The sequence below is a fragment of the Rhagoletis pomonella genome, unplaced genomic scaffold, assembly GCF_013731165.1.
Source record: "Rhagoletis pomonella isolate Grant_MI unplaced genomic scaffold, Rhpom_1.0 Rhpom_scaffold_00006, whole genome shotgun sequence".
Lineage (NCBI taxonomy): Eukaryota > Metazoa > Arthropoda > Insecta > Diptera > Tephritidae > Rhagoletis > Rhagoletis pomonella.
Genome location: NW_023458560.1, coordinates 69,178,294 through 69,202,459, shown reverse-complemented (window position 1 = coordinate 69,202,459; position 24,166 = coordinate 69,178,294). Strand labels below are relative to the sequence as shown.

Below are 24,166 nucleotides of genomic sequence, written 5' to 3'. Positions count from 1 at the left end.
ATTTAAAATTTGACAGATGCTGCTTGTCGCTTGCTGTCGTCAAAGTGTTCCGAGCTTTAGTGGAAAATAAAAACAAACTAAAGAGCGCCAAAACGTGTCCAATGAAGTACAGCTTAATGATCATTAAAGCAGGTGAGGCAGGGGATCGCGTCAATGCGCGGTCTTAAAACAATAACAGTAATATTAGTAACAATGAAATGGAAATGAAAATGAAACTGAAACTAAAAACAATAAAACCAAACCTTAAACGTTAAGTGCCGCAAAGCTGCTGAGAGTCGCTGTTTGGGTTTTGGATTTTTGGTTTAGCAATGAAACCGAAAGTGATCGCTTACGATCCACAAAACCAGCAGCAACAACAGGAGAAGGCAGCAACAGTAACATTGGCAGCAATGAAAATAAAACAGTTCAACAGCTGAAGTCTTCTTCAGTTTGCGCTGCTGCAAGTTTGCCGCTCTTGGCACTCCACTCGCCGTCGCTACCACCCACCGTAGTGCTGGCGCTACGCATGCGCAGATTATTTGCTCTGCGCCTTCGTTGCCGCTTGCTAGCCGAAAGAGTTTTTGCGAAGCGTACCTATATAAGCGACACATCCCGCAGCAGAGTTATGCAGAAAGACGCGCCGCGCCGTACAGTGTATTTGTAGTAAGCCCTCTGTAGAAGCAAAGCGCCGAGCATCCTTAAGACTCCTCCTTCTCGAAGAAACTTTTTTTGATTTTCGAAGACCTCAAACAAAATGAAGCGTTATTGTGCGGTACGTGAAATAAAAAGTTAATTTTTTTATTGAAGTGATTTTTTTAAAGTTCTCTATGAATTTGGAAAGACTTATTTTGGGGGAAAAATAGAACCAGCAATACGTAATGTTTAAGGAATATAATAAATGTAGTGTGGAACATACTCTGAAAAAATATTAAAACAACCAAAAATAATAATAATAATAAAATTAAAAAATTAAAAACAATTAAAAATATATATATATACATATATTTATGTTAATAATTTTTTAAAAATTCTGCTGGGATTAAAAAGCAAACAACAAATAAGTGAAACAAAAAAAAATAAAGTTTTTTACTATTATATAATATTTTCAAAAAAAAAAAGAAATGCATACAAAAGCCAAAAAATTATGGAAATCTAATCAGAACAGTAATAATAATTTTGTCAAAGATAAATGCTCCTAAAAATGGGATCAGAAATAAAAAACAACATTTGAAAACTAAATTTTTTAATTTTAATTTTTTTTTCCAAAAAACAAAATTGTAAAAAGCTCAAGAACTTTTTGAAATAAATTTTCAATTCAAATAAATGTTTATATTAAGTCATTAAAGGAAACTATAAATTTAAGAGTGAGAGCTGAAATGGCCTAACCCATACAAAAAATGTACAAAAAAAAGTAAACGGCCACTTCTGCTCTCACGGCCTCATTTAAACTCTTAAACAACAGTATTCTAAAATTTCGGAAAATTTGTGAATAATAAAATTTTCTATGAAGTTTGTGCAAAACAGGGTAAATGCATTTTTATCTTTTGTATGGGGATCAACTCGGTCTAATTTACATACATAAGCTCAAATCGAGAAAATATTAGCTTCATAAAAATTTAAAAAAGTTCCGCTAGCTGAACAATTATAACAGAATTGAAAAATTACAAAAAAAAATAAATTTTACCAGAAAAATAAAGGCTGCGTTTCTTTATACATTCCGGATAATCCCATTTCACAGGCGGAATAAACAGAATGCGTTTGAAATATACGTTAACATATCATTAGGAATGTTCTAAAGAATAAGTAAACAAAAAAGTTTATTCCAAACGTTCAGAATGAATAAAGAAATGCAGCCAAAATGTTTGACAGCGCAAGAAATTACTTTCGTAAATACTTTACTTAATAAACCGTGCACAGCAAACATATTTCCATGAAAAACTATAAATTTAACTACCGGTTTCACCAAAAATCAAAGTAAAAAATTATATTTTTTTATTTCTGACAGTTTTCATAAGAAAATCGAAAAAAGTAAGAAAAAAAAACAAATTTTGCCAGAAAAATAAAATGTTTGACAGCGCAAGAAATTGTTTTCGTAAGCACTTTACTTAATAAACCGTGCACAGGAAAAATATTTTCATGAAAAAACCACATTTTTGAACATATACATATTTATTAAAGTAAAAACATGTTTTTTTTTTACTTTCTGTCAGTTTTCAAATGAAAATCGAATAATAAAATAATTTTTCACTGCTTTCGTAATAAGTGTAAACAGCTCAAAGCTCCTTTGGATTTTAAAGTTTTTTACACATTTTTGATCCATAAACATAAAAATAAGAAAAAAGTTTAGTAAAATTTTATGACGAAATTTTTTTAAGGAAGTTTAGTTTAGTTCATTTTATACAATTTCCAAACTTGCTAAGGTAAAACAAAAGTTAAAACGTAAGTGTTAAGTGAAGATACTCGCATAGAATTTTTTAGAAATCTTCTTCAACTTTTTTTATTCTTTGCTGTTTTTTGGATTAATAATAATCACAGTATGAAATTCTTAAGTTTGAAAATTCAAACAATAAAAAATTTTCCAGTTCTTAAAATTTTTCTATTAAAAGGTGAAAATCTAAACTAAAGTTTGGTCACTTTATAAGTCTAAAAATAACATCTTGATATATATTTGTATTTCTCAATAAAACGTTTATTAAAAAAACGAATTGTAAATAAAATATTTTTTAGATATCTCGAAATTATTTTATTATAATTATAAAAAATTTATATTACTTACTAATTTAAATTTTTTGTGTTCATAAAAATGTACGTCTGAAAAAGAAATTAAAATAAAGTATATTAAAAATTAATTAAAACAAAAAATAAAAAAACAAAATAATAAAATAACTATAAAAATCATATTAAGACCTCGGACCAAAAATTAGCCATCGACATCAAAAAACAATAAAACCAATTTCATTAAACACTTAAGAATAAGAAAATGTTAATATTTTTATAGATTGTATAATTTTTTTTATAACGTCTATCTGTATTTTGAATAAAACCACGTGCGCAATTTTTGATCACCCACTTTCTTCCCTCCTCCAGGTTTTACTTGTTTTGATTGCAGCTGGCTTGGCGGCAGCACGCCCTGAACCACCACGTGACAGTTATAGCGCGCCACCACCTAGCAGCTATCAGCCATCGGGGCCCAGCGGCAATTATGGACCACCGCCGGTGTATGGCCCACCACAGCAGCCGCCTGTGGTGCATAAGCATGTCTATGTGCATGTGCCACCACCAGAGCGTGAGTATCAGGCACCAAGGTGAGTCAGTGCATTTAAGAAAAATCTAACAGAAAGGATTTAATATGAGAAAATCAGGATTTTTTTTTAAATAATCTGGCACACATCTTGAATACAGTAGCAGTCAAATGTTTAATGCTGAATGTATAGGTTTAGTGAAGAAAATATTCGCTCCTTGAGCAGATTGAACTACTTACATATACATATCTATAAGTATGTTTGCTGAACAGCGTAATTAAAATATTAATTTTTTACACGAGTGTTTATGTACCGAGTATATGAACGTAAATATGTAAACATTTTTGAGCACATGTAAGCTTGCATACATTTATCCGCTTTGTCCGTAAAAATTGTTAAAATTGGAAAATGATATTGCCAATTTCCTTTAAAGCCATAATAAACTAAGTCAATGGGGCCAAATTCGCGTACACAAATCATAGAAATGCCGGACAAGGCAACAATAAAAAAATTATTATTGATTTAAAACACCGGCTGCGAGTGTAAAAGATAAAGGGGCAATTGAATATTTTTAGCACCATTTATGTACTCAGTTAACAACAAAATTAAATTGAATGGGTAATTTGTAAATTTTACTTGTCGGCTTATGTTAACTATGGCAAATGTACATATACATGTGTGTACGGGTAATTGGGTGGTTTTATACTTAACATAAGTGATTAGTTTTCAACAAGCTTAGAGCTCGCAATTTTTCACTTTGTTATACCAAAATGATCCATTTCTTGAAATCTTTTTAAAATTACTAATTTTTTCATTGTCACTCAAAAAAAAAACATAATTGTTTTTTTTTTTTAAATAGCTATGCAAAGTTTTCAAATAGAATGCTCATATTAGAGGCAATGGACGTTGGCATCATATACAACATAACTGTGAGGTTTCAGGAGTGTGCCACCAAATTAAAAAAAAAATTCCAGCATGCAGAATATCTCGCATAGCTATTTTGTATTTTTTGATATTTTACGGTTTTTTCTATTTCAATAATTTAAGATACTACAAAAAGTTAAAATTAAACGGTGGAAAGTTTTTTCTTGCCTAAACCAACGAATCTAGTGTAAAAAAATTACACAAAAAAAAAATTTACATTGAGTAGAAGATAACTATGATTTGAGAAACTAAAATTCAGAATTTTTATTTATTTCAATTTTTATTGGCACACTCGAAACTCAGTTTAAAATTGTTATATACTTGAAGAAATTAATGTATATGTGCATAAGGAATACTGTGTAAAAATCTTCCACGCCAATATTTAATCACCTTTAAATTATATGCAGAAACACATTTTTGTCGAAATCTTAGAACTCGTGAAATTTGCTTATATCTGCTTAGATATATTCATGCTTAAGCAAGGATCAGTAGACACCATCAAAGTATGTGAAAAGGTGTAATACGTAGTACGTCAATTACAGCTTTTTGAAGCCCTTCTAGCGAAGCATTTAGGATCATTGAGCCCAAGAATATGAAAGTATGCACGAGAAGTATGTAAGGGCTGACATTTTGCTTACAATAATTAGGAACATGAAACAAATTTCTCACAGTTAAAAAATAATCCACGGAGTAGTATTTAGTATGCGGCTTCAGTATACTCGTAAATAGTAATACATGGAGTTGTTAGCTAAATTCCAGTGCGCCAGTAAAAACCAAAGCGGCTTCTCTCTATTCTCGCGAAAACAGATAAAGATATATACCAAGAAAAGTCAGCTAAAAAATAATGTAACTATAAACAAATCACGTGTTGAGAGAAATATAATTAGCTGACTTTTTTCTGAGTTTAAGAACCCTTACATTGGCTGTTTACTGTCGAACAGCAAAAGCAGTCTCAAAGAAAAAATAGTAATAATTCTCAAAAACCAATTTTTTAGCCGGTTGAAACTTGCACTTCATTTGACTAAAATTGGGCTACAAAACTGCATACTCTAAAATTTTGTAGAAAAAGTGGAAAATTTTGATGCAATTTTTTTGAATTTTTGGTGACTTTATATAAATAGTGAAACTTTAATTCATATGGTTTATATTATAGAATGAACTATATTTTCATAAATACTTAATGCAAAAAATTGTGCATGAAAATAATTGTGAATATTATATTAGAACAAGGTGTACACTTTCATTTGTCGCCTAGCTATATGTGGCTAATTTGTTTTGAGGTCATGACTTTAGGTGGATTTTAGACGCTAGGCCCCCCCGTCTCACCTCTTTATGGCTGCGATCCACATTAAGATAATTTCGAACCTACAAGCAAATGAGGCCACCCCTCTACCGCAGTCTTTCACCAGTTTCGATCTGACGGCATATTAGAATAGTGTCGGAATCGCCGTCTGTCTGTTTGCGAAAATATTTAATTGAGTTCCTGTGTGGAAGGTCAAAGGCACATCGCTACCTCGGAAAGTCTGGTAGAGTGCAGGGTACAGTGCACTTTGACAGCGAACAACAACTGAGGTTTCGTCATTGGCTACCAGGAGCAGACAGACTCGGCAAGGATGGCGATCTTTTAGCAGATGAACGAATAGAAAGTGTGTGGATCAAACTACAAGCGGTAAAAGGGGTCTACGACCTATAAACAATTTAGTAGGCACGAAAGGCTTGAACTAGAACGCAAATGTATGGTTTCTAGAAATAACACTAACTAACTGGCTTGCAAAAGCAAGCTCACAAAAGCTTCTTTTATCTCTTAAGAGGGAATATATTAGACTTCTAGTCGTTACGTACTTTACCTTCTCGATCTTATTGGTTACTGCAAAGTCACGACCGACCCAACCTAACCTCCTTTAGATTTGGGTATTCGATGCAATTTAATGGCTTCGGTGCACAAAATCTCAGTTGGAGGTTTATTCAGAGCGGATTTACGTCTGAAAAGAGTTTCTTTTTAGTACCAGGAAACTCTCAACAAAGACTACATATTCATTGGCTGAGCTGGCCTGGATGTCATTTATCTCTGTATGCTGTCAGGCATTCTTTGGACTCCGCTGAATTGTGACTAGCCACTAAACCACCACTCCATACAAAATATGAAACGAACAATTAGTCGCGTACCTCAATTGTACAACGTTATAGCTTCAGCCTCCCCTCCCTCGTTTAGAATCCTCTTGACCTTCTAAAAATCCCTCCAAGTCTTTCCATGCGGCACAAGCATTGCATGCAGTTGGAATGCGACTTACTTGCATACTTGCCGCTAAATTTCCCTCCGCTTTGCACGCGGCTAAATCTAACGGAAAAACCATTATAAGCACTGTCATGTTGCATGCAACTTAACGCTTCGCAGCAGTAAGAAATGTCGGCGGCACTTTGCTAGTAGCAAATGAAAATGCATGAAATACATATTTATAAGTTGCAATTTATGTTGCCACCGCTACAATTTGTTGCATGTGTGCGCGCATATAAATTGTAAATTTTTTCAACTGCAATTTGTTGCTTTGCTTTTTTTCTTTCGTTTTTTTTTTCGACAACTGTGCGGCAGTTAAATAATAATAAAAACGTGGAAATTTCGAAATGCATGTAAATAAATAGGTTCATTCCTTATCTTTTTGGACTAAAATCTGAAAAGTGTCAAAATGCCAGAGCGTAAGCAAAATGCGCTCACTAAAAGAGAATAACAGGAAAAGTAAAGGAACGCGAAAAACCAAATTTTTAGTCCAAAGAATGGCAACAACAAAACTAACGTCAAATAAGAACAGAAATGTATGTACAAAACACATTCACACAAGCACAAGCACAATAAACACTTGCTATATCAATTATTTTTTGCCTTCTTCCAACTTCAATTCATTTCTTTTACTTTTTAGATTATTCTCACTTTTAGCGTATTCTTTAATTTCCGTTAATTTAAATTCAGTTGAGTTTGACACTTTTCAGGATTTTGCCAGAAAAAATTCTTCTGACTAAATCTGACTACTTCGGACTGATGAGAGTCACTCTCACTGACTGTTGCTCTCTCATTTTTGCTGTCATTTCCGAGTTAAGGAACGCTTTTTGGACTAAATCTGACTACTTCGGACTTTTTCTGACTATTTCTGGGAGATAAGGAACGCTCCTAATGTTTGTTCAGCAAAATTTGTGAGCTTCCCAGCCAAGATGAGTGCAAAGTAGATACATTCATACACACACATAATTACATTATTAATATGCAAGAAAACAAGCAAACCTCGGTTTTTGTACATTTTATAGTCGGATTAATGTCTGTATGAAACGTGTGTTCAAAACATACATACATACATATGTACATTCATTTGTAATTTTTAATTATACATACATATGTTTTGTTGACACTCTGTCTTCAACAAATTTCGATTTCAACACATTTTGCGACGTTTCCAAAGTGTTGCATATTAAAATTTTATGCACATATTCATTTTCATATATGTTAGCACTTTTTCGGTATGAAAATTTTGATGCAGATCGGTTCGTGTAAAGGAGCTCTGTTGAACTGCATCAAATTTGTCATATCGCAAAAATGCTGACTTATTCACTTAGAGAAAACTCCAGAGTTGATTTTTTTTTAACTCAAGAAAAAAGAAAAAAGGCTTTTGCCCTATTTAAAATTAAATACTTATATAAGGATTTTAGTATCTTACCTTTTCACGAAATAAAGATTCCGATGCACCTCGGCGCTTTGAGCGACCTCTAAATAATTTTTAATTTCAAAATAGAAAAGTAGGCGTATACTTTTTTCGGCATAGAACAATAATAGGGGGGCGAGAGCATACAAATTCCGACTTTACTTTTTTCATGCATTTTTGTATCACCCTAATGTATGCACTTAATTAAGAAATGACTAATAAAAAAATACCAATAATCAGTCCGATTGTTGTTTACTAGTTTTCCTGTTTTTTTAAATACTGCAAAGCTAGTGATACTTTAGTTAAACGCTGCTTCCTTATGACCTAAAAACAAAAATAAATGAACAAAAAAAACGAATCTCGGCAAAACAATTACAGCAAGCTTTAAAACGAATTAAAATGAATTCACCGCACCAATGCGGAAACTGTGCATGCTCATTGAACTTAGCACCAATAAAAGTAAGTTAAATGACTTGAACCTATGTACAAGTTTTTCAAAAAATTTCCAAAAAAAAAAATGAAACCAGTGCTGACAGCGTCACCCGCAATTGTCACAATGTCAGCGACGGCGCTGATGGAGATGGCAATAAGACAAAGCAAACGAGTTGAACGCATTCGACTGACAGGCGAACGCGGCAATGGCAGTTGAGAGAGTGACAATTGGCGTCCGATATTTTTTATGGCTGTTTGAAAAAGATGCAAAATTGTGCTAACAAAAAAAAATAAAGATCACTAAGCTTTACATTAACATTTTATAACTATTTTATGATTGTTCCACTGACTGACTGACAATTGCAGTCGGTTTTATTAAAGCTGCTCGTATATTTTTATGCCGCAGCTGCATTTTCTTTGCCAACAACATACATAGTAAATATGCAAAGGATTCATGTTTTTCACTAACTATTTTGAAGTCAAATCAAATTCCTGTTTAATTTAATTTTGTAAATTCATATCGGAAGACAATAACGTGACGTAATCAACTTCCTTATTTTAATTTCAATTCATTGTGCATATGTACTTGCATACATACATATGTGTGTGCAAGTTAGATGCAAGTTTGTGCATTTCGAGTATTTAGTAATGAGTATCATTTTTAGGATCACTCTGCGGTGAAAGGAAGCATTCGATGATTTCATGGTACAGTAACACTTGAAAATCTTTTATTGTTGTTAAATTTGCTTTTGAAGAGCAGGTGTTAAATGACGCTACGTGTGTACAGCTGCAATTACATATGTAAATTAAATTTCACAATACTACATAGTTTAACGCTATTTAACATTCCGACTGCTAGCACTAACTGATTGATGTCTGTATAATTAATATAAAAAGATGCTGGTAAGAAAGGAAAACATTTGCGAAATGAGGAAGTGTCCAAATGCTAATTACTACAAAAGAGTTTCATGATTTATCGAGTTGAAAGAAAATTGAGCAAATGTCAGGTGGGAACGCGTAGGATTACATTAGTTGGCTTATGTTGAGCAGCTGCAGTTTGCATTAATCGGAATTTCCCATTGACATGGTAGAAGAGGCTAGTTACTGTCGGTGTTGCAATAGCGCGCGCAAATTCTTCTTTCCTGCTCAGTAACATTTTGTTAAATTTTTTACGACTTTCTTGACTTCCATTTTGGTTACCATCATTTGTATGCGATCCTAGGGTATTCATGATCGAATGGATTTGCAAGTCTTAAACTAAGTCTAGTAGCATGAACTAGTGGGGAAACAGAGACCAACCAATACTCAGAAGGGATGGAAGATGTTTTGTGATTTTTTAGAAAACTTTTAATTTTCGTGGAGTAACCAACATCACAGTTGACTATATTTGACTACCCAGCTAACGACGCAAATATGTTCAGACTAAAACTTTCAAGTCGTACACGGTATTTAAAGGTGACACAACTCAAAATTACACTTTTGTTAGAAAATGCTAAAAACTACATATTTCTACTACATATTAGCATATGCTAATCACAGGGGCAAGGAAGACTTTACCTTAGGTTTCTTAAACATATTATAACAAACATTTGCTACAGCAGGGACCGAGTCAATGTAGTGTCTAGAACGTTCCCATAAAAGAACTAAACGGGAATAAGGGTTCGGGAATATTTCCGTAAAAAACAAAATGCGAACAAAACTCTCGTTAACGTTCTCAAGACAAACAGAATGGTAACGATACTTTATGGAACGTTTCCAGCGAGAACGAAAGTATCGACACCGTTTTAAAGGAGGGTAAAATAAGAACAAATGTTTGGGCAACATTCAGCTGGCGAATAAAACCAGAACAAAAGATTTGAGAACTTAACGTTGCTGCGTGTTGCGATGAAAATCGTTTCAGAGGGGAGCAAGATTTTTAGTTCGAAGCCTGAGAAAAGGAACTCACCAACTATGGAACAATTTTCCTTTTTCTTTGCAAGAAAAGTTCGTGTCTTAAGTCTTTCGTTGACATAATTTGCATAATTATATTTCAGTGCTTTTTTGATTAATTTTAATATTCAAACATTTCAAACGAATGCAGCGCTATGAGAAAAAGATTGTTCTCACTATCATTCTTCACGAATAGTTCAGAGAAGATTTAATCCCCTTTGGTTCTTTGTGCGAACGTTCCTGAAACTTTAGTTCCCGAATTATTCTTCGAGTGAAAGTTCCTTATACTTTTGTTACCACTTTGTTCTTTGCCAGAACGTTGCGGAGACTTTTGTAAATTTTTTTTTTCTCTTAAAAAATTTTCAGAAGGTATTGTTTTCATTTTGTCCAACATTTGCGTCAGATATACATTGCAGCGATCATGGATTCGAAGAGATGTCAATAACGTTAGGCCGGTGGAGAAAACCACTACCCCGATTATCTCTTTGAGTTTTGGAGCCCTATATGTATGAACCTATGGCATAAGTCATGGTGTGAGGCACAAATCCTGCCGAGTTGATATCACAACTTTTTATTTATCGATGTTCAATGAGGATACCTATACAATAGTTGGTATCTATTGATGGGTACTCAGATTACCGTTGACTTGCCTAAAATAGTGGCAAGGCCTGAAGTTCCTTTCATGTTAGAATTTGTATCATCGTCTTACCTGGGTATACCTCTAAATCGCTATTTTTAGCAGATAACTGGTGAAAGTTTCATTAGCCACTCGCAGTTTCCAAGAGAAATGTTCTACGAACGATTTTAGGGCTTTCGCACTTCGCTGGCTTGATCAAGTCGTAGGGATAAACCCGATTGCTGCAGCCCTGAAAGTTCTCAACGATATACCCACTAATGGGAGCAGGGAAAGATTGATGGTACGATTGAAAGACCAGAAGCCTGAAGGAGGGCGACTGGTGTTCTTTATTTAACTCGACCAAAATCAGCTACCGAAGCGAGAGACGTCCCCAGTAGAATGCGTTTAAGTTAGAGCTATTATAAACGTTGAGACGTGATACCTATTCGCTCCAACATAAACACATAAATGCTTCCATATGCACTGAATAGGTTTGTCTACAGCGTAAGAACACTAGGTCTGCCTTGAAGGCGATGAGATCTCAGAGCAATTCTCTGTGATAAGTGCACTTAAAATTGTCTATTATCGAATCGTTAGAATTATGAAAAATAAGGCATCAAAATATTCAAATGTAGGAGCTCCCTTTGGGGATACAAACGATTTTTTAGGTCGCAGTGTTATTTTTTCTTCTACTCCCAATAGTTTAACTAACTAAATTAAACATGTAAACAGTAAAACTCATTGTAATACTGGGAAACAAGCATAAAATGTAGAAGTTCAATGCGAAAATGTTCACTCTAAAGTTCCTATGATGAATTAAGTGTGCAATAAAATATCAGCAGCTGCGTTTCTTCGGCGTTGTTGCACAAATTACTCCCTGATATCAAAATGCTGAGGCAGAGAAATTTTCTTGCAAATATTTTGCATTTGTCACACTGTTTCAGCTAAATTTCCAATTTTAATTATTTAATTACGAAGGCGAGAAATTTAGGCTTTAATCTACACGTTTACAAGTACATATGTATATGTGCATACTTATGTAAATGAAATTATTTGTAGGTGTATTAGTTGCTTAAGAGTAATTAGTTCAGCCAAAATAATAAATACTCTGCATGCACTATGTATGACTATTTATGTCTTCAATTTAACGTTGAAACTATGTATAACACTCCTAAGCGTTATGGGCGACTATGTAGTACAAGAGACTAGTACCATCATCACCGGCAACAAAAAGCGAGCGATAACATCGCAACACCCAAATCCGTAACGTAAATGTAGTGTAAGCTGCAATCAGGAAGTACACAAAAATTCAAGTAGATATTTTATGCTGTTGTTGTTGTTGTTAAATTTTTCAGTGTGCCACATAAGGCGGCAGGCAACTACATTGTCGCCATGGGCGTTAAGCAGCACGTGCCGGTATTTGCCTTAGCTGTAAAAGTAGTTTAAATAGTTTACGCTTTTCTAGGTTTGCTGCATTTTTATACCCGAGCGCACTTGTGCACAAGGGTATTACAACTTTGTTCACATAACGGTTGTTTGTAACAGGCAAAACGAATCGAGATAGATATAGACAAATGTATACATAAATGATCAGAATGAAAAGAGAAATCGATTAAGCGGTGACTGTCTGTCCGTCCGTCCGTCCGTCCGTCTGTGCACACGATAACTCGAGTAAAAATTGAGATATCTTAACGAAACTTGGTACGTGGACTTCTTTTGGGCATGGGACAGACGGTATTGAAAATGGGCGAAATCGGACAATAACCACGCCTACCTCCCATATAACGGTAATTTTCAGAAATACGAAAAGTGCGATATTTTGGTAACTACTGAAGATAATTCACTCAAAATTGGTATTTACAATAACTTTTAGACGAAAAATAAGAATATTACAAATTTTTGGAAAATGGGCGTAGCCACGCCCACTTATGGTTACATGCGTATATCTTGGTAACCGCTGCACCAATTTCTTCCAAACTTGGCACAGTTGTTGGTCCTGCTACAACATACCAAATGGCCGAACATTTTTAAAATTGGACAATAACCACGCCCACATCCCATATAACGGTAATTTAGAAAAATACGAAATCCTCGATAAATCAGTAAATATTAAAGCTAATTTATTCAAAATTGATGGTTGCTAAAATTTTTTACCAAGAAATACGCTTATGATACAATTTTGGAAAATGGGCGTGGCACCGCCCACTTATGATCACATATATGTATCTCGCTAACCGTTCTAGCAATTTCAACCAAACTCGGTATGGTTATTGTGCATGCCACGCTTTTCATATAACGGTATATTTCAGAAATGCTTGAAACTGCAATATTTCGAAATTTAAGCACGCTAATTTACTTAAAATTTATACACCCTGGCTTATCGTGTAGCGGTAGTTTTCGGAAAGGTGGAAAACATATATTTAATAATTGCTATGTAATGTTTTTTAATTAAATGGTTTGTTTGCGCTAGTAGAGATAATTAAAGATTTTTTTAGATTTTATTTATATAGGCGGTAAGAAAGGATAGGCTCATCTTGGGCGAGAGTGATATAAATCTGTGCCGTTTTTGTTGTATTAAAAACTTTGGCAATACTTATATATATGTATGCAAGTGGATGTTTATTCGGAAAAGGAGCAGTTATTGTTTGAAATAAGGGCTTCAAATTTTCTAAAGATTGAGATCATTGTTTCTTAAGTAGCATTCAATTATCAACGAGAATCCTATGGTCCTACGCCCAATGAAGCGAAATTAAACGGCATGTAGGCACGTGGAATCAGAGCTTACAGCTTAGATCTCATCTGTAGATAATAATTAGCAGTAATCGCTACAGATCTCATTTTAGCTCAAGTTTCTTCCCTGCACGGGGATTGGGTTTTATTGATAAAAATTGAACTTAATCATCTATCCATATAATACAATTTTAACAGGTCGATATCTGTACATTATAGATATTAAAGAAAAATCAATATGGAGGGTCTTTATTAGAGCAACAGAAGCCAAATCAAGAGTTTTTAGAATTTTTGTCTGTCTGTCTGTATGTTTGTATGCGCATCACTCGAAAACTCTTGCATGCAATTAAATGCAGCTTTTCCCGATGCTAGAGGTTTAACTTGAAATGCAGAAATGAAAATTAAAAATTTGAGTGTTGCCACCTGTTTGAAACTTGCAGTTGAAGTAAATTGAAATATGGCTGTCGAAAGAAAGAGATTTAAGAAGGCTTACAGCCGAAAATATTTTTGTGGAAGGTTGCCACCTCTTTGAAAATTTTAATTTAAGTTAATTGAAAAGATTAATTGAATACCAATATGGGTATCAAACTGAAGAAGTTTAGAAAGTTTTACTGAGAAAAGAATTTTTGAGGCGGTTGAATGGGTACAACAAAGGAAATATTGCAATGGTTATAAATTATTTAGGAGATCCCTAATAGGGCCAGATACAGCCAAAGACCGTAGTGCCCATCACTCCCATATTAAAATATTTATTTACTCTCATCAATTTATAAGTCTATATATTTAAAAAATTCCTCCACCTTTTTTTACAATTTTCCGGCAAAGAAGTAAAATATCTAAATAAAAAAAGTTTAAATAATCAAAAGTCATTCCATTCACAGGAAAGTGAGAAGTGAATATTAAGTGCTTAGATAAACCAACTAGCGGAAAAATGAAAACAAGGAAAAATGAAAAAACCAAAACAAAAAAAAACATCTGCGCTAAAGGTGTTCTTACACGATATGTATTTGCATCTGTAAATGTGACTTTTTCAATACGTATGTAGTTGCGTATGTCTGTCAAATTCACAGTCTTTATTTAACTATTTAAAAACACGTTCTTTGAAAACGAAATAAACTAAACTCAGATGATTCTATCTGTGTGTCAGATGAAAATAGAAACATTTCTATTTCGTATGTACGTACATCTGCTTTGTACAGAAACAAATCGAATTTGCCTTTACACGATATGCTGACATTTCCATATGTAAAAAGTGGCATGTACACATGCAAATACATATCGTGTAAGAACACCTTAAGCAATCACTGATGGCTCACTTATGCTTGCCTATAGCCTCGCGCAAAATTCATTCATACACACATACATACATATTAGGCCGGGTCGATTTGTGGGGAGGCAAAAAAATCGCCCATTGCTCTGTGAAAATCATATTCTAGGGATCAAAATAAGAAACTTTGCCGAAGGAACCATACCTCTAAAACGAATTCTGATGTCCCCCAATATGGGTCGAACTTTTGGGTAGGGGCAAATTTTGAAAAATCCCACTTTGACCCATTTAGAGTGATCCAATCGAGTCCAAATGTATGACCGACCCCCACTAATTTTGGAGGCCCGACCCACCGATGCCAGTGGCACACCCCCTGGAACCCCCTGGGGGTTCACCATACAAACATTTCAAAAAATCGCCGGTTTTGCACTTTACATGAAAAAATCAGCGAAATGCCTTTGTTTTTTGTTTTTGGAGTTTATTTTTCTCTTTAGAAATTTATTTAGTCAGAACATATGTAAATGAAAAAATAAATTTAACTTAGTAATAGAAAAGAAATTAAAAAAAATTATTAGAAATTAGCGTTTTTACAACCCTTTTAAAACCAAGGCATCACTGTGATGCATTTGCATGTCGTAAACATAGTTGTGTGGGTTTTTTATTCAACCGTTTTAAAAAATGATGCTATCACTGTGACACAATTGCAAATCGGAAAATTGCTTGTGTGCGTTTTTTAAGACACAGCTGCATGTCGTAAACTTACTTGTGTAGTTTTTTTATAGCACCTACTTAAGAAATGAAGGTTGTTTTTACAACCCTTTTTGTGGGTATTTTAAGGCACCTTCTTAAGAAATGCGCGTTTTTTGCAACCATTTTAACAATTAAGGTATCACTGGAATGCACCGCAACCCTTTTAAACAATGAAGGTATCACTGTGACACAATTGCAGATCGTAAAATTGCTTGAGTTGTTTTTTTTAAGCCACCACAAGACACAGCAGGTAGAATTGAAATTACCATTTCATTCTTATTACCTCGTCTCGTAGACCATATATAACGCAACAGTTTTTGTGAATGCATTAAGTCGTTGTGAAGAACTCAAAGTGTGAAGTGCTAATTTCAGATAAAAAATATTTCAAAAAAAATAATAAGTGAAGTGGCCATTCCAAATCAAAAAGTTTACAATGAATCCACCATCCTCTACACCGCAAGATGAAGCAACTACATCAACAACTATCGAAAACCCAATGAGTCATATACCCAAGCATGATGTTACTGTTTTTGGTGTGTCTACTGATTTAACTGATCTTAATTTACCAACCCATCTGGATATCTTGAGATATTATTTTTACTTAAGCGAACGTGCTAAAACAGAACAAAAAAGTTTTCCCATAAATCATTCTCTAGTCAAGTACAAGATAAGTTGATTGGAATTTGGGAAAAACTTGGTATGGAAATAATGCTGAAAAAAAGTGTATTTAATAAATTGAATAAATTGCTTGACAAGTATCAAGAGCAAATCAAGAGAAGAAACAACACCCAACAATTTACAGAGTATGTAAAATCTCTGGAAACAATTTTTTACATTGGAACATGTAAATGCGATTTGAAGGCAGCTCCATGTGCATGCGGCTGGGTTCTCGAACGCCTTAAAGAGTTCATGCACGATCAACATAATCCGAGAAGACTAACAATGGATGCATTTGTGATGGAAACTGAAGAGCAAGGAGCAACGTCTATGTCATCAATGCCAACATACCAAGATCCCGATGATTCAACATACGCACCGCCACCGGTTCAAGAAGATATGGATAGAAGCACAAGTTCACAATACACAGAGAGTTGCGATTGTTTTAACTTTGATTAAGATAAGCATGGGAAACCTCTCATCATGGATAAATCGAAAGTTCGCAGAGAAAAAGAGAAATGCAGACAAGAAGTGCTTCGCAAACGGTTAGATGATACCAATTTGTTAGCGTTTTCATTCGATGGCAGAAAAGATGATACTTTAACGATAGATAAAATTGATGAGAAGTATCATACTAGGATGGTAAAAGAACCTCATCATGTTATTTTGAGAGAACCCAATTCTGAATTGATTGGTTACGTAAGACTGGAACATGAAACCGCTGAATACAAAACAACCAAATTAAATGGGTTTTTCAACGATAAAAATATATCACTGGATGCATTAATTGGAATATGCACTGACGGTGAGCCAACAAACACTGGCCCACACGGTGGAATTATACGACGATTCGAATTGCTGTTAAAAAGACCATTGCATTGGTTCGTTTGCCTTCTACACTTCAACGAACTTCCGTTTCGGCATTTGTTTGAAGCTTTGGATAAATCAACCAGCACTGGACCAAGATCGGCAACCGGAAAACTGAGCCGTCAAATCGAAACTTGTGAAACTCTTCCGGTAAGTTATTGCTATCACTCATTTATTATAATTGTCAACCATTTTTAATTATTTTATTATTATATATTTTCTGGTGGTGGACGGCTTCCAGAAAATTGAGTTGCAAAATATGCCCCCTGCTCCAGAAAAAATTGAATTTTCCCTCGATTCGAAGTACTTATACGACATGGCCCATGCAATTTCTACCGGCGTGGTTCCGGTGGATCTGGCTAACATCAAACCAGGGAAAATTGTACATTCTCGGTGGCTCACCAAGGCCGCTAGATTATTGCGATTATATGTGAAAACGGAAAATCCAGATGCAAATTTAAGAATTCTGGTTGAATTTATAATTAAATGTTATGTGCCAATGTACTTCAATATCAAGTATTACAGCTCTGTCGTGTACGGCAGTGCATTATTTTTCAAGTTCATTGGTTGGTCACGATTTCTAGAACCTCGTTTACGCAAAATTGTCAATCAAGTATTTAAAGATAATTCATATTATGCGCATTCGGAAAATATCTTGTTATCAATGATGTTTGATGATAGCAAAGAAAAGCGCGACTGTGCCATCAAGAAAATTCTACGCTATCGAACCGATGTTGACGAGCCAATGGAACTTAGAGTTTATAAAAAACCAGATATAAACTTTAATTGCACAAGTTATACGGAAATGATCAATTTGAATGATATAAATATCGTATTTGAACCACCATTCACGCGAAGCATTCCGTACGATACATTGAAAGAATATTTAAATCAAGACCGTTTAATGATCCAAAAATTCCATCACACATACAAAGAACGGAACGACATGTTCAATTGCTAGCTAGCGTTTCCAAACGGGTTATACCGGAAAATGTAGAGGCTGTTATGGCGACGACATTAGAGAGCCGTGCGAAATTGCCCAGACTTGAAAGTAAAAAGGACTTCAAACAATAATTTTTTTAGTTTCTTTTCTATAACTCACTTAAATTAATTTTTTCATTTACATATGTTCTGACTAAATAAATTTCTTAAGAGAAAAAGTAGATATTATTATAAATAAATAATAAATATTATTATAAATAAATAAATAAAAATAAAGAAATAACATAGCCATTTAGCTGATTTTTTCATGTAAAGGCCAAAAATGGTGATTTTTTGAAATGATTGTATGGGGAACCCCCCAGGGGAGTTCCAGGGGGTGTGCCACTGGCATGGGTGGATCGGCCGTCCAAAGTTAGTGGGGGTCGGTCATACATTTGGACTCGATTGGAGCACTCTAAATGGGTCAAAGTGGGATTTTTCAAAATTTGCCCCTACCCAAAAGTTCGACCCAAATTGGGGGACATCAGAATTCGTTTTAGAGGTATGGTTCCTTCGGCAAAGTTTTTTATTTTGATGCCTAGAATACGATTTTCACAGAGCAATGAGCGATTTTTAAATCGACCCGCCCTAATACATATGTTTCTGAAAGTGGGTGTGTGATGTTGAGAGGCAACGGCGCTCGACCGACGAGATGTCATGCTTTCTTGAGTAATAATAAAGCATGAAAATTTTCAGCAAAAATAAAAAAAAATAAAAAATAAACAAATAGCGAAGATATCAAGGAAATACATGCTACTGATATGTACTAATGTGCTGTCATCGCCCACGCCATTGCAGCAAGTGTCTTTGGCAAAAAGAAAACTATGAAAATAAAATCTGAGAAATTAAAATAGCAAACACACCTTTTGCTTTGCTTACTTAGTTTGAAGGATTGTTTACACTAACAGAAGTGAAAATGTTTAGCCAAAACGCCTTTCTGTAGCTTAATTGGAATCAAAATTAGAAAAAATACTTTAAGTGTTTTGAAATGCAATATTTATTTGCTACTACTTTCTAGTTAAATTTATTAAGCATTGCATTTAAATTTATTTTAGTTATGTTTAGTTTAATTTTTTCGGAAAGTAAAAGTCACCATTATCTCCATAAATTTTATGTTTCCCTTCACAATTTGTGTTTACTTTAGCATCCTCATTTTTTTCCAACATTCAAGATTGTTACTTTTTCGCTTTAAGCCTATACCTAAACAGCAACAAAACAAAACAAAACAAAAACGTAATGACAACAGCAACACCAAAATTGTGATAGCAAAATAATTCGCTTATTTTCTTACAAAAGTCACGCTGATGAATCTCTCGTTGCGTTGAACAGACAGTTCACTCTTCGCTATCGAATCTTTTTCACTTTTTTTTTGGTTTGATGATACTCTTCAAAATAATCGGCTAGCCATTGCTAGAGTAGTGGTTTCGTAGTGAAAGGCATTAAAGGTGTTTGAGCGCAAAAAAAAATGCGGATGAAATTGCAGAAAGGTCGAGAAAAGTGCAAACGGAAAGAAAAATTAGCTAATGGCTAAAATGTAGTACCAAATTGCAGCCATATCAAATTATTTATTTTGTTATTTTTTACTGAGATTAAGTCTCATCACTTTTGCTGGTATAACGTTACAAAAAGGTGATTTTAATAATGAAAATAAATTATTCCACAAAGGTATTGAAAAAGAGAGTTTCGAGAATGTGTTCGAACTATGCAGTGAAAAAATAATTGTGAAAAGGGTCTAAAAAGTAGTAGAAAAAATTATAAAAAGTTGTAGAAAAGGTTGATAAAAAAGTAGTAAAAATTTGGAGAACACTAGTAAGAAGTTGAAAAAAAAACAGTAGACAAAGGGTTGAAAAATTTTAGGCTCTATAGAAATTGGGTTGAAAAAAGTGTAGTAAATAGATGAGAAAAGTGGAAAAAATATTAATAAAGTCTATTATTTTCGGATGCGTATTTAAAAACATGATACTAAAAGCAAAAGAAAAGCAATAGTAGTAGTAGTAGTAGTAGTAGTGGCAACAGTGGCAGTAGTTCACTACTAGTAAAACACATCTCTGAACTAATAACTTTTTCAAAGATCGAAAATACAAAAAAAAGTATGAAGTTTAATACTGGTGTATAGATCTAATAAAAAAAGCGAACCAAAAGAGTAATAGTTAAATAAGCATGTACATAAATATGTATAGAACTATTTTTTCTACTTTTTTGCTTTTGGTGTTACTACCATATTTTAACACTGCTAACAAATCAGCTGAGGAAAAACTACTAATATTTTTGTAATGCTTTTTCACGTCTTTTTCTACTACTATTTTTCTAAAGTGAACATATTATAAAACTACACTTGGAAAGCAATAGCAATTCAACCAAGTTTTGATTTCTTCAATAGAGTAGTAGAAAAGTGCTTTAACGTACGTAACAGACTTCAAAAGGAGGAGGCTAACAACTTTATCAGAAAGTGGCACGTCGAGGGTGGCCCCTTACAAATATTAGCATTTAGTCGGTTGTTTTGTGTTTACGATAAGATTTTTTACAGTTTTAAATAAGTAGTAGAAAGATACTTTTTTGATTTACGATAGTGTTAAATTAATATCCATACGAATATTTGCTTTGAAAATATACAGAGAGCACATTTACATTTAGCAGCTGACAAGGTGTATAAAACGTATTATTATTTCTATTACGGTTTTTTTCTAATTTTAGTATTAACCTAGAAATCTATGGAAGTTAATTTTTGAGAACTCAGAAATTAATATTTCTTTTATACATATTCAAAATAGATTTTTTGATTGATTATGATGCCTAGTTAGTTACGGCTTTTTGCATTTTAGCTACGATTTGAGATAGGTTCTATACTAAGGTAAGGATATGTGTACACTGCTAAAATAGTGGATAAAAGATTGTTATTACATAAAAGCATTTTAAAAATTATCTCAAGAAAATAAACCTATTCGGCAGATCGAAGTAAGAGGTTATACGGCAAAAAAGTAGTAAGAAAATATATACTTGCAAAGATAACTATATTCAAAATAAATATATTCAGAGTTTTTTTAAAACAGTTGAAAAAATAGTAGTATTAAATAGTAATAGATTTTTTTAAATTAAATAATGATAAGCATATTCATAAAGACAATGAAAAATATCGCAAAAAGTTCATAGAAAGGTTAGGGGTAAAATAGTACTAAAAATAGTAGTAGATCGTTTAATTAAAAAAATGATAAGCAAACTCAAAAAATGGTTTACAAATAAATAGCAACGATAACTTTGGAATATGTATATATATATTTTTTTAATATATACCTCATGACATCGGCGAATTATCACAATGCAAATCCCATACCAAATTATTTTTTATGTGGTCACCTAACTCCGTGTGTATGAAGCGTAATTAATGAGCTTAACTGCATGAGCAAACACTTAGTAGCAAAGCTAAAGTTTCAGAAAATGAAACGCAAAAAAAACACAATGTGAATATAAATACAGTTACTTTATTTTTGGGTAGTTAGGCATATTTCGTACGGGTCAGATTACCAGAGGGCAAAGATAGTAATCGCTCAGTCAAGCAAACAAGCAGTGAAGGTGGGCTAGACTTGCTGGCATCATTCATTCATCAAGCAGAGGCAAGCCAGTAAAGCCTAACTTATAATCCCACAAAACGCCATGTGTTGCTCATCCCAACTCCAACAAAATCAGCCAAGCATTGAGCATCTCATAGTCATGCGCCTCTTCAACTCAAGCAGCATACAGCGCTGGAAAATTCAAATTGGATCGCTTGCGAAAGCAACAGGCAGCCAAAGCAGCCAGGTAGCCGCAGAAAAGTGTGCCAATTTCTCAACTGAGTACCACAAGCACGCACATATGTACAACTTCTACGGTGGCTGCGTCTGCGCACTAAATTTTTCTCTACTCACTCATTCATAGAAAATTAAACCAATTAAAGCTATGCGTTTTAAATGTGGCGGCAGTCAGCCGAGCTGCCAGACGCATCTTTATTTAGTCGCGGGAAAATCGCATAAATTGCAATAGCAAATTGTCGGCGGGTGGTACATATGTACGTACTGTGGCAGTTGCAACAGCCACAAGTTGTCGCAACATTGGTTTCACACCTCCTTTCCAGCAGGATCTAATTGCGCTTGGGACAAAAAAAAACAGACGTTTGCGCAAACTTTGAATATTAAGTGGGGAGCGATGTTGAAATATGGGATCACATGCAAAATGAGAGAAGTGAATGACTTGACAAAATGAAAAATAACTAAATAACGAAAATTAATAATGGGAGCGATTGCAATATGGCATGGGACAAACGCATGAGCGTTAAATATATGAAACACACACACACACACACATGCAGATGAAGGGAAAAATCACAGAGGCGCTTTACTAAGCTTATAATGTTGTTTTTGTAATCGCAGCAGCTGCTGCAGCCAACAAACAGACAGTGTTGCACTAATTTGTACGCTGTTGTAATTACTAATTTTCTATGCATACATATTCACGTACATATGTTTGTTGTAGTCATTACAAGTGCTAATAATGTCGGCTACATTACCCATTTTATTATTTTTTCAAAACTTGCAGCATTTTGCGGTTTATTTTTTGTTTAATATTTCTGCTCCACAACTAATCACAATTGACTTTAATGAATTGCTTGAAGCGTATAGGAATATATTAAATGATTTCACATTAACAATGCGGGGTGTTGGCTCATTTGCATAGGTGCAAATAAAGAAATATACAACATACGTTCATAATGAACAGTGCTCGTCTTGATTGTCTTGACTTGTCTTGACGTGCGGTGAGGTGGTAAAAGCATAGTAATCATAGTAATAATGAAAAGAGAATAGCGAAAAAGCGATACTAAAATAAAATAAATTTAAATAAGTGGCACTGCGATTTTAGCACTGTGCACAGCTCATTAAGACCGTATATAAGTGACTTTGCGACGAATGCAGTCCGTTATAAATATGAAAGAAAAATGGTGAATATGATTTAATGAATTGGATGAATTTGGTGGAAATTGAATAAAATCAAGCGCGATAAAATATTCTTTGGAGCGGATTAATAGTATTCTAAAATTTCCCACTACTATTTTCACTTTCACATCTACTACTATTTACTTTAATTTCTACTAATTCATTTTTAATACTTTTTCTTAGCAAGCGGGACTAGTAATAAGAAAGCGAATTTCAAAGTAGGAGTAGAAAAGTAGTTCTTAGATTTTGAGTGCAGATGAATAGAGTTCTTAACTTTCCCATTACTATTTTCAATTTCACATCAACTACTATTTACTTTAGTTTCTACTGCTAATTCATTTCTGATACTTTTTGTCAGCAAACACGATTAAAATCTACTAAAGGGGCAATTTCGCAAAATTAAATAAAGTAGTATGTAATTTCAAAAAAAGAGTAGAAAAGTAATTCTCAAATTTTTGGGAGTTCACTGGGTAACCATTTACTTATTTTTTCTACCACGTGAATGAAACCATTGCGTGCTATTTTTTACTACTATTCTGTTTTCAATGTATTTATTTTAGAGTTTTTTATTAAAAAAGTGAAAGTATAATAAACTAATAGCATACGAGTACTATCAAATGAAAGCAGCCACTGATTAGGGCGTAGGAATTTAAATAAAAGGTAATAACGTAAACGCTTCAAAAGAGGAGTAGAAAAATTACTTTTGATTTGTATTTGCTTTGTACGCTAAAGAATGTCCAGTTTTAGATACTACTACTATGAGATTTAAACTACTTTAGATTATTTCTTACTACTTTTTCACTTTTCTTTCTGCTACAATAAAATTTAAATAATGTAGTGTGTCGATGATGGCAACCCAAGAAATGTTGCTGAACAAAAGTAGCGGAATTTATGTATGTCTTTGTAAGAGCGTATTCATGTATTTCAAAACAGTTGTTTTAGATAACTTAGGTACTTATGGTTGTAGAAGATATAAATGCGGGTGCCTCCGAAAATTTCTTTCTTCTTTACATTGTTCACGGAGCGAAACCAGTGTGAGTAGAAATTGTAATTTTTTAAGTCTAATTTGTATTTAATATGCTGCTAATTTACTAGAGAATAAACCACTCAACCAACTATGTAACTGACAACTAATTGTA

At 33.8% G+C, this 24,166-nt stretch overlaps 1 protein-coding gene across 1 annotated transcript in view; it reads left to right on the top strand.

Moving 5' to 3' along the window:
• Positions 1-621: 621 nt before the first annotated feature.
• Positions 622-24,166, top strand: part of LOC118741741 (pollen-specific leucine-rich repeat extensin-like protein 4) — a 27,465-nt gene continuing 3,920 nt past the window's right edge. Inside the window, exons 1-2 of the mRNA XM_036473714.1 lie at positions 622-751; positions 3,067-3,284. Coding sequence (XP_036329607.1) covers positions 734-751; positions 3,067-3,284 — 236 coding nt within the window. The 5' untranslated portion in view covers positions 622-733. The remainder of the gene's footprint in view (positions 752-3,066; positions 3,285-24,166) is intronic.